The sequence below is a fragment of the Rhineura floridana genome, chromosome 4 (assembly GCF_030035675.1).
Source record: "Rhineura floridana isolate rRhiFlo1 chromosome 4, rRhiFlo1.hap2, whole genome shotgun sequence".
NCBI lineage: Eukaryota > Metazoa > Chordata > Lepidosauria > Squamata > Rhineuridae > Rhineura > Rhineura floridana.
In genome coordinates, this window is record NC_084483.1 from 181,238,919 (window position 1) to 181,251,008 (window position 12,090).

Genomic DNA, 12,090 nt, shown 5'->3' on the forward strand with positions numbered 1-12,090 from the left:
GTGACCCGGGCAAATTGGGATGTGTAAGTAAGCGTCCTTCAGGTCGATGGACGCAATAAAGTCCCCTTGTTGTAGAGCCTCTACAATAGACGCCAGAGATTCCATCTTGAAGTGGCGGTATTTGACGAAGCGGTTGAGGCCCTTGAGGTCTAAGACCGCCCTCCATGAGGAGTCTCGCTTGGGAACCGTAAAGAGGACGGAGTACACGCCTTGTAGCTGTTCGGATGGAGGAACAGGCTCTATAGCGGCTATCTCTAGTAGATGTCGTAGGGCGTCCTGCATGACCTTTTTGCGTGCCCTGGAGACGGGGGAGATGCAAAATTTGTCCAGTGGTGTCCGCCAAAATTCTATATTGTAGCCCTGGGTGAAGAGAAGTCTGACCCAGGAGATGTTTGTCAAGTTTAGCCAGATGCTGGAGAAGAAGGAGAGTCTGCCTCCAATGGGGATGGAGTCAGAACTGCCTGCGCTGACGGGTTCCTCTGCCATATGCCTGCCTGCTCTGGTATTGGCCCCTGTATTGTGAGCGTTGTCTGGGCCAGGGTGCCTTGGAGGGACGGAAATTTGTAGGCCTGGTATCCCGTCCTCGTCCACCAGGTCGTCCTCTCTGAAAGGGTTGGAAGGAACGGTAAGAAGTAAACCGTCGCACAGGTCTGCGGTCGTCTCTTTTGGCCGTAGCTAGTGCAGGTTTACGATTGTCCTTGGGGTCGACAAGGACTGCTTTGAGTGCGTCCTCGCCGAAGAGCATAGATCCCAAGTATGGAGCTAAGGATAAGTTGGTTCTGGCAGTCGAATCGGCATCCCAATGTTGGAGCCATAGGGTACGACGAGCTACAATTTCGGCCGCAAGGGCGCGTGCACCGTGATGGGAAGTGTCTAACGTGGCGTCGGCCACAAAGGCAGCAGCCTTGTGTATCTTGAGGATACATTTCCTTAGTTTGGCGGGATCCGGGTTGGGGTTGTCAAGGAGATCCTCTAACCACATCATGGAAGCCCGTGAGAAGATAGAGGCGGTAGAAGAGGCCCAGATGGAGTGAGCGGAAGCCTCATGGATCTTACGGAAGACAAAGTCAAGCCTCCTCTCATAGGGGTCCTTGAACAGTGATTCGCCTTCCTTTGGGAGGAGAGACCGGGATACAAGATTGGAAATAGGTTGGTCCACCCCCGGGACGTTCAGAAAGGACATGAATTCCGGGTCAAGGGTATAGAGCTTGTTGGCGAAGGAGGAGGAACGACGTGGACGAAGGGGACGGGCCCATTCTTCTCTGGTCAGTTTTTTAATGGGGTCTGGTACGGGAATGAAGTGCTGCACTGATCTGGGGGACTTGAGAACTCTGGCACCCTTGACAGGTTGTACAAGTTCTGGTTGAATGCCAAGAGTGTCCATGACTCTACGTGACAGATGAGAGAAATCCGCCGGGTCAAATAGGCAATAGGAGATCTCCTCCTCCTGGTCAGATTCCCCACTCCATTCATCCAGGTCAGTCTGAAAAACGTTCATGTAGTCATCAGACTGAGATTGTTCTACGTCCAATCTACCCCTGACCACCTCATATGGGTTAGGAGAGGGTAGTGGAGCATCAGTATTGTCACCGGGTTGTCTCGCAGAGCTGGGCTGTCGTGAGGTTCCGGGCTGAGAAGACAAATGTAGAGTAGGCTGGGGATGGGATAGGCACCCCAGCAGCTCTCGTAGTTGTTTCAGGAAGTCAGGGGTCAACTGTATCCCTGGGGGAGTGGAAGACGGTAGCGCCTGTTCCTGAGGAGGAATTTGAGGCTGCCCAGGTGGAGTTTGAGGAGCTTGACTGGGGAATCCTTCAAACTCTTCCTCTGATGACTCAGAAGGAGACTGGAAAAGTGCAGGAACGGCTGCATGGCGAGGTTTCTCCGGAAGCGAGGGTGATACGTAGCGTGCCTTCTTGGGCGCCCGGCAACCAGACAGGTGTTTAGTCTTTGCTTTTGCCTTGGCGTGTTTATGTTTAGCTGGCTGGCGTGGTGATGGACGGCCTGCTTCAGGGGATATTGTCACCTCAGAGTTCAAATCCGCCATGTCAATCTCTGAATGAACGCCCACAATGGGGAAGGAGCGGTAACAGAGCTAAGGTAGAAATAGTATAGGACAGACTAGAGACAGTATGACAGGAGTAAGTACGCCCAGCACGAGGAAAATAACGACTCGGGTAAGGTTGGCGCCAAGCTAAGTACACGCACACAATGGGGAAGGTGCGAGACCGCTAGTTACGCTGCCACTTTGGCCACGAGCAAAGTCCACACACACAATGGGGAAGGTGCGAGACCGCTAGTTACACTGCCAACTTGGCCATGAGCTAAGTACACACACACAATGGGGAAGGTGCGAGACCGCTAGTTACACTGCCAGAAAAGATAAGCCTTATTTAACAATCGCAGTGTGGCCAGGGCTAGATACACGCACTCAATGGGGAAGGTGCGGTACCGCCAAGGTGCACAGACTAATAATGCGCCACCGAAGGTGGAGCATAAGTCAATTGGATGTGCACCTACAAATATACACACACACAATGGGGAAGGTGTGGTATAACAGGGCTACTTGATGTATCTGACGGAAATACTGATTAGGTGAATATAAGTTTGTTAACAGGAGACTACACAAGTCTCACAACAGGGCTACTTAATGTGTCTGAGGGAAATACTGATTAGGTGAATATATTAGGTGAGTATATGTTTGTTAACAGGAGACTACACAAGTCCCACAAGTGAGAAAAGTATTAGAAAAGAAAAAAGCGGCAAAAAACGAAACAAAATCGCGGCCGCGATATCGGAGCCTCTCACTAAGGCCCTAGAAGGGTTTGAAAATGGCCGGGAGCCAGCTGGAAGGATATGCCACCGGAGGGTGCCAAAAAACAGGCGAGAGAGGCGATATCAGTAAGCCTAATTAAGCCCAAGCCGGGCTGAATGAACAGCCGGGCTGAGGGGCCTCTGTAAAAGAATTGAATAAATAATTAACAATGGCGGCCGCGATATCGGGGTTGGTGGGAAATCTGATGGCAGGCTACCTGTGGAAAAAAAGCCTTCACCTTTAATATACCCCCAAATATACATATTTAGGAAGATGGAGAATCCACTGGAAAAGGATCATGGTTGGCACAACTTCCACTCCTTTAATGGAGCTTATACAGAATACCTTCTCAGTGGATTGTGTCCTTAGAAGTTTAGCATGCAAGTTCATATACAAAAGAAGTCGCAAATGTGTAGTTTTCAAGCTTCATATGCATTTTGGAACAGGGCAATTACTAGCAAGCAGAACACCACTTGCCAAATAAATATTTTATGCACGGTTTTCTGAAATGCAGGTCTTATAAATAACAAAAATGTACCGTTTAAGAGAACTCCCCTCCCTTTCTCATATTAAAGAATTCAAATACTCTTAGCTTTGCTCTTTTCCTTTAATGCCCTATGAGCCATAACAGGAGTGTTCAGCCTGTCTAACTGGCCACTCAGATAAAAAGAACATAGTCTTCAGAACTGGATGGCAGCAGGCATTAGGAATCCCTACATGGACCAACTGATGGCACTCTCTGGAATGGATCAAGAGGAGGAAATGGCATGCCTCACAATTAAGCTAATGTAAACTTTAATACACAGACATATTTTGAATCTTGTCAAGACAGACATAATTTGTCCAATGGGAACATGTAGTTTGTGTCTTCTTAGAATCTAGAGATCCTCAACTTTCATTTAAAAATGAAGTGGATCTAGCTCTTGAACAATTTGGCAGTGCCTCCATCAACTAATTTCTCCAGATGCAGAGGAAAGCTTGCTCCCTTTTCTGAAGTGATGACTGTGAGGGTGTGGAGTCAGGTTCTCTATGGAGGCATCCATGATGGGAGGCTCTGACTAGTGGAGATGCTAGAGAGAATATAGGAGTCACATTCATGTAAAAAAAAGAAAGAGTTGATATACCTGTCCTGGTTGCTGGGCTGTCTTTATAACGAAAGCCAACAGATTCCTTTTTTGCTCACCTATTGCACTGCATCTCTTCAAAGAGAGAAATAGGGGAGGGAAAGGGGGAGAGAGAATTAAATGAGTAAAAGCAACTGTAGGCTCTTGATAAATAAAACTAGCTAAGGTGAAAACTTCCAATTAGAAAGGTTCACAATAACCAGTACTATATTATTATTACCAAAGGCCTTAATAGTCGACCACTTATTAAAAATGTGCAGAAAGGAAAACAAATTGGGTGCCAAACTATTTCTCCCCCTTCTTTTTCTGTCCTTGGCACAATAAGCATTAGGCTTGCTCAAAAAGGGGGGAGAAAATGAACAAATGCTTTAACATCCCACAGAAAAGAGATTTAGGACTGTAAAAGAAAGAAAGGGGGGAACGATTCCTCTCCAATTATTCTGCCAAGCATTCACAAGTGAGCTAGGGATCATAAGGTTAATTATACATTTAATAAGGTGTCAGGGAGATAACTGCTCGTTTCTTTATAAAAATTAAAATGTACAAAGCAAGTTCTCTTTAAAGTATAATTACCCACACTTATGCATACAAAAGGACTGATTTCAATCTCTCTATTTTATAAAAGGCTTTCTCTGCAACAGACAACCAGTGCTCAAGAGACAAAAGTTAAACTCAAAAAAAGTTTCTGTGACAGACCTGACAAGTCAAGTGTCTATCCCACCTCAGAAACTATACCAATAAAAAATAAAACATATTTTTAAAGAAACCAAGTATGAGACAATGTTTTAGTTTATGCTCAGAGATGTCATCTTGCAAATGTGAAAAACGCAGTTCTTTTCCCCCTAAGAAAAAAGCTTAAGATATTCTGTCAATGCTAACGCTTCAGAGGATCAGCATACTCCACTTTGCAAAGCATGTATGTGCACAAGCACACATGGAATTACTTTATAAGCAGACATCTGTGAAGAAGAACTAATTCAACAACCCATTAAGAATACACAATATATATAATGATGTCTTGTCAATTCTTGTAGATCCAAATGAAATGTCACTCTTACACTGAACGGCAAAAAGAAACCCAGTAGGAATCCCTGCATATCAGTTATCATTAGTTTTCTACCCACCCTTTCGAAGAATTGCCAAAGTTCAAGGTAAACAACTTCTCTATGAGGGACACTTATAAACATACACATCAAGACACTGACGAAAAATGTAGTATGGTAGCAAAATGTATTTCTGAACAATTTGTTATACATGGAGAGCTAGCAAAGAGCCATTGATGATAAGCAGTCACAAAATGTGGGTGTAAAGGCTTTTCAGTAAAACATAAATGCACATGTGCTCTGCATTTCTGTTGCCACACATACAACAAAAATGTGGAACTGGGCCTCTCGGGCTTCGTGCGTAGCATGTATGAGAGGCTTTAAAGTGTATAGCCCATATGGCTGTTGAAGCCCAAGGTGGCTGCTGAAAAATATTTCCAGTGGTCAGAGGGTGAAGCTTCCACACTCTGCATGGCAATCTTTCTCTCTCCTCCACTAAAATAAGCAAACCATTAAAAAACTGTTTACATTTCAGAGTGCAAAATATGGGTTGCCCACAAAGTCCAGGCACTGATCTAGGGCTTGCACAGCCTCTCCCAATTCAGATGTTACACAGAAACAGAGTTGGGTGTCATCAGCGTACTGCTGACACCTCACCCCAAATCTCCTGATGACTGCTCCCAAGGGCTTCATATAGATGTTAAAGAGCACTGGGGACAGGATAGTATCCTGCAGCACCCCACAACACAACTGCCAGGGGGCCAAAAGACAATCACCCAATGCTATTCTCTGAAAATGACCGTGGAGATAGGATCAGCTCAGAAGGATATCATGGTCAATGGTATCAAAATGAGATCAGTAAGAATGACAAGGTTGAACTCCCTCTGTCCTTCTTCCAATAAAGGTCATCCATCAGGGCAACCCAGGCCAATTCAGTCCTATAGCCAGGTCTGAACCCAGGTTGGAATGGGTCAAGATAATCTGTTTAAGATTGCAGCCTGAATGTTCAACAATTTATAATGGCAGGAAAATCATCATAGAACAACGATAAGAACACCCGACACTTTGAGCACTGCTAATAGGAATTTTAACTTACTTTAAAAAAAAACCCTTAAAACTTCAGAGTCCCCATGATCTACTGCAATCTGCTTTTGCAAGTCCCCTTAGTTTTAAAGGCAGTGATGTAGTGAGACATGGAGATTCCTTTATTCCACTTAGCCCCGTGTAAAGTTGGAGTGCTGGGGGACCCTCTGGAACTGCAAGCATGGGAGGTAGGGGCTGCAGGGGAAATTGGCAAAAATCACTGCCTTGCCCCATACCAACACCAGGAAGCCTCTATCGGATGATGGTTACCTCCATGTACGGAAGGAGCCCTTCGACTTGTGGAGGGGCAAAGTCTGGATCCAACCCAATAAATAATTCTTCATGTTTTTTTTCTGTCCCTATTATTCCACTTCTCACAACATGCACTTCGTTCTGATTCCATTTACTTCTCAGACCACAAACAAAATGACACAAAAAATAAATAAAATCCTAGAATGTCTTCCTCCCCACACGTTAGAAAAGAAAAATGTAAGAACAAGCTATATTTGGTCTTTAAGTGGTTTGCTATCCTAAAAAAAGGTAACCTGTCTCAGTGCTTCTTTCTCCCCTGAGCAGAGGTTACAACGTTTGAGGCTTTTCAGCTTAGGAAAAAAAGGTGAGTAATGGGAGCAAATAAAATTATGCATGGTATGGAGAAAGTGGCTGGACAGATATTTTTTTCTTCCTGTCTCATACTAGAATCCAGCTTCATCAGAAGCTGAATGGTGGGAGACTGAGGACAGACAAAAGTTAGTACTTCTTCACACAGAACTATGGAAATTTGCTGCCACAGGATGTATTGGTGGCTACCAACTTTGATGGTTTTAAAAGGGGATTAAGACAAATTCATGAGTGATAAGGTCATCAATGGCTACTAGTAATGCTGGCTATACAGTATCCTCAGGATCAGATGCTTCTGAATGCCATTTGCTGAGGTTGTTGACAGGTTGTTGAAACATGTCTGGCCAAAAGGCCAAAGGAGCATTTTTTAAAAAATATGTATTTGTCTCATCAACTGGTGATATAAGCGTCTTTGGAATAAGTATTTAAAGTTTGCTTTTATTGTTTGATAGATTAACATTCTTACATTTATGTATTATTTATCCTTAACTCTTTTCCACTAACCCTTTTCTGTGGCCTTGCACGACAACAAAAAAGGTCCCAAATACAAATCCAAGTTTCCTTTACAGCCCCAGCTTGAACTTCCAATCGCCTGATGTTGTATGACATCAGGTTATTAACAGGTGGGCGACTCCCACCCAAATATCAAACTGGCCCGTGTAGGGTTGGCCACTCCTGGATGCAGCACTCTGTCTTGATCCAGTTGCCCACAACTTGCAACCCGTTTTCTACTCTTAAAAGGACTGGTGGTGGGGGTGGGAGTACCTTGAAAACCTTAGTGTTAAACCATGAATGTTGCTTGGGCATATTCTGTGGAAGTGATCCCTTTTGGCAGTCTAGTAGTTCCTATCATTAAACATTTTTCTTTTCTAATCCATTACTGTAATTTTATGCACAAAGTTATGTGTACAGGGATCACTTTAAAACTAATGGAAGTTATGTACATCTAAGAAATATACAGGACTGTAGTGTCAATAGGGTAGCGTATTTCAGCACATGCAGAAATAATTTCAAACTTTTCCTTTCCATCTGGAATCTAACAATATCTCTTTACATTAAATGCAAGGAAAAAATACCTTATGTTGTTTTGTAACTACTAATTTCAAACCTACAGACGACAGGAATGTATCCCATGACATTTTATGTATTTTATATATTACTAGAAAAGGAAGTATTATTTTTAGAAACACTTCAAAGCAGTTCACTGATTTCCCTTATTTAAAACCAAAATTATTCACAGGAATAAAGTAAAAAAGTTATTAAAAGCATCACCAGTAAGCTAAGTAAACCAGAGATTATCATGAGATTACAGTGCCCATTAAAAATGAATGCATCTCTTAGATTGCCAGAAGACGACCCAAGCACTGAATATATGGTTTGCTTAATTATATAAGCAGGAGGCAAGGATCAAATTTCACACACACACACCCCTGATGCCACAAAACCGTCTGATGACTAAAGAGAGGGTTTTTCTTTCCATTTACCCTTTAAAGTACTTAGCGCTAAGTAAGAACATAAGTGAATGTAGCAGTATTTACTATCAGAAATTGGTAACAGGCCTCAATTTGACACAGGGAGTCTACACAAAAGCAGCAATCTGCAGGATCATTGTGATTGTTTGACTGCCACCTGCTGGGAAAGACTCCCCGTTAGAGCCTGTTTGTGTACACTGCCAATGGCAGTTCTTATCACCCAAGGTTCATTCTGCATATTTCTCAGCTTTATATTTAGCACTGTTAAAGTGGTACGAACAGTGTTGTCTGATTCCCTGAAGATTGCCAATTTTTTAAAGAAAGAGACAGCCAGACCACAGACCACTGGAGACCTGCATTCGACGGTTAACATGCCAGTGACACACAACATTAACAGAAAGCAAACACAGCTTCTGACAAAGTGCCTATTCAAAAGACGATGCTAGAAACAAATAAAATAAAAATAAATGCCCACTATTGATTTGAAAGCATCTCTACTGTCAGTAGATATAGAATATGTTTACCTTTTTATTACTATTATTCATGCCCTGCTTTTCCGTCAAAACTTGGTTCCCAAAGTGATTTACTGAAATTAAAATCCATCGCACAAAAAATGCAACTTTGGCTTCTTTTGCATTTGGCTGTCCCCTCTCTCCACTCCTCTGGAGCACAATTGAGAGCTGCTTCCTCCAGGAGGCAGAACAGAAGGGTAGGCACTGGTACCAGAGCAAGTGTACCATTACAGAGCATGTTTGGGAGAGAGGAACGAGAATGTTGCACTGCAAGAGTGCCAATAAAACTGACACATTGTTCAGTACAAGCCCTTGCTACAGATTGCCCCCCCAAGTCCTCATTCTACTGTTTCAAGGCACTTTGCATTAGACTAAAATAAAATTATTCCTTCCCATCCACTCCAAAATAAAATAAAGAGACATTTGGTCTTAACAGACCAAGAGCACTAGCTTCAGCACATCCTGTACATGACGCCTTTACATTTATTTATTTATTTTCTTTTGACTAACCCTCCTCCTGATATATTATTACCTCTAGAAGAAGCCTGGCATCGTCTGCTCTTCCTGCATTTATGTATTCAAGAAAAAGGTCTGTGACAGGCCGATAAATTCCAAAATGATTGGCCAATCGTTCTGCCAAGGCACTCACTGCAAAAATTAAAAGAAATGGACAGATATATAAGTAATTGCTGGCTTTAGCAAAATATACTGCTACAGCTTGTTTGTTAAGTAAAATTGAAAACTATTTAGTGAAGCTCCTGAAAAAGCAGGGAAGAAACATATACTGCCAATTGGCTCACTTTAAAGGCTTGGAAATTGCCATTTGTTATGCCATCTGTGGTAAGAACTGTCCAAGCAGGGAAGTTTACAGAAACCTATGCTCTTTTTAACTTTTAAGAGTTACATCCCTGTACTGACAGAAGGCTCTTTACCTAATGGCAGCAAAATGGGAAGGGAGGCTATTTTTGGTGATTCCTCCTCTTTCTGCTACCTGCCTCAGAGGCTTGGTGGACCTTTCAGAACAGTTGCAGGAAACTGCACGAAGGAAGGAACATTACCTTTTCCACTGATGGATCAAAGGGCTTACTGCCAGGAGTGGGACACCAACTGGATACAACCTTAAGGCAATACCTCCTAAGTAACACAGGAATGTGTGGCAGACAGTCTAGTATTTGTGGGCTAGTGATTCCTGTGAACTTATTTGTGAGGTTAACTTACATCTTTCCAAACCTGGTTCCATTTTGTCAGCGATCAACTTCCTAAACAGAAATGAGATGCTTGTGCCTCGGGAATCAGAATGCAGCTCGCCAGAGGTAAACATGGACTCAATGTATTCCATAGCAACATCAAGGTTATTACTGGAGGAGAAAGGAGAGAAAAATGTTGCACTGGTTTAGCTTGTAACACAGGAGCTCCTAAACCAAAAAAGCAGGTGCATGAATGTTTTATTTTATTACTACATTAATATTGCACAGAGTAGCAATGTTCAAAGTACCTATGACTCCATTCATGCAGATATTGTCACAACACAAAGTGAAACAAGTTTATGGCTGAGTGCATAAAGTCGGCACTAACTCTTTCTTTCAGGAGTGAACTCTGACCTGTGCTATGGCTGAATAACTCTCCCATAAACGTTGCCTTTTCTTAACAGAACTGACTGCTGGTTAGTTACTGTTAAAATAATAAAAGGGCAAAAACAAAACATCCAGGGATAACATCTGAATAATTAATGCCAAAGAAACCAACTAGTATTTTTAATAATATTAAATTAAATATTTTCCTGAATTGTTCATAGCTGTCTTTTTGGATGCAAACAAAGCAATATCAAATGTGGTATGTTTAGCAGCTTTGTCTACACACATTTTCTTTGAAGCATAATGCAGCATGAGATAGCAAGAAATCAAGACAGTTTGTTGTGCCTTTGATAAAAAGTTCTAAATTCTCTGAAGCCTACTTGCAAGGCACTTTTCACAGCAATGTATTTTGAGTATCAGCGCTTAAGGTACTGACAGCTGCTACAGTTTTGTAATGAGTTCAGAGCCAATTTTCAATCCAAAGAGGTACCTGAGTGTCAAACAGAGTAGGATTTCCCCCCCAGGAGTTAGCAAGAAACAGGGCTGAATCTGTTCATAAAAATGGAATCTGAACAAGCAGTTAACTATGCTGACAACAGAGGCAAAAGTGTTCCTACTATATTATTTTGTTCTTCTATGTGGTAGTTCTCTTGTACTTCCTTTCTCATGGAAAGCTGATGAGAGAAACCTGTGTTTAAGAGAGATACTGATCTTGCAAACATCTCCCTAATAAGACACAAAGAGTCCAAATTACTTTTAATGAGGTTTGAACATAGGACTATTGGACAGTAAAGGCTTGAAGAATTGAGCTCTCTTTGGCATGGCTGCTGATCAGTGTCTGAAAACAGATTGCCTGGATTTGGAAACTAGCCTACTCAGATGGCTCTTAATTCTATCTACCTTTTACACTCTATTTTAAATTATCTTGTAGCTCTTTGGCATGGGTATTCTCACTGGGCCCCTGTGCCTCAGGCATGGATGCCCACAACCTAATATAACTCTATAGAGATTTGAGAATGAGAGAAAAAACAATTAAGCCTATCTTATACAGATTGGTACAAATCAAAACTAAAAACAGGGCAGGATCTCAAGAGAAAACATTGATAAAAGAGAATATTTTGTGTGGCACATTAAATTGTATTCAGTACATCTGTGGAGAAGAAAGAGGCCAGCCATTTCATATGGAAATATCAGCCCATACAGAGCAAAATGAAAAGCAAACAAAATACCACTGGACTATTTCATCAAGGAAGAAGCACACAGAAAAACAGTACTGCTGATGCTTATGGACCATTAAAGGAAGTGGAAACCTCAAAACTGGAACGTACTTTTTATGTTTCAACATCATATGCATATTCTGTAAAAAGGAGGCTTCAAAAGGTTATTTAAGGAGGTTTCATTAGAAAGTTAAGCACTTGTGTTTCTTTTGAAGTCAGTAAGATTCTGCATGTCCAATGCAGCCCTTTGTAACTCTGAAAAATCACACAAGCATTCTGCTCAATTATAGGGGTGCAAAGAAAATTTTAAACACATTTAAAGCTTATGCAAAGTAAACACCTGTGGAGGTGTGCATCATGCTGTGAACTAGAACAGTAAGAAGAGAATAAAGACATCAGCTTAAGGCTCTGCTTAGGTAGGCAGAATTTGATAAGTGCATATGTTTGACATCATTAGTCTACTCAAAGTTCACTTATCCAGTAATAGCCTCCCAGCTTCTGCATTTCATTAAATGGAATCCAGACTCCATTGTTTCCAGCATAAGAAATCTCAACGGCAGCCAATGCTAGCATCCATTTAACTATTATGAAGGAAAAGGTTATTGATATGCACGGCAACTGAGGTCACCATA

At 42.2% G+C, this 12,090-nt stretch overlaps 1 protein-coding gene across 1 annotated transcript in view; it reads right to left on the bottom strand.

Moving 5' to 3' along the window:
• The window catches only part of LRPPRC (leucine rich pentatricopeptide repeat containing), a 177,873-nt gene that overhangs the window by 13,874 nt on the left and 151,909 nt on the right, over nucleotides 1–12,090 (bottom strand). Inside the window, exons 33-35 of the mRNA XM_061625407.1 lie at nucleotides 9,886–10,025; nucleotides 9,200–9,315; nucleotides 3,937–4,011 (exon numbers count right to left, since the gene is read on the bottom strand). Coding sequence (XP_061481391.1) covers nucleotides 3,937–4,011; nucleotides 9,200–9,315; nucleotides 9,886–10,025 — 331 coding nt within the window. The remainder of the gene's footprint in view (nucleotides 1–3,936; nucleotides 4,012–9,199; nucleotides 9,316–9,885; nucleotides 10,026–12,090) is intronic.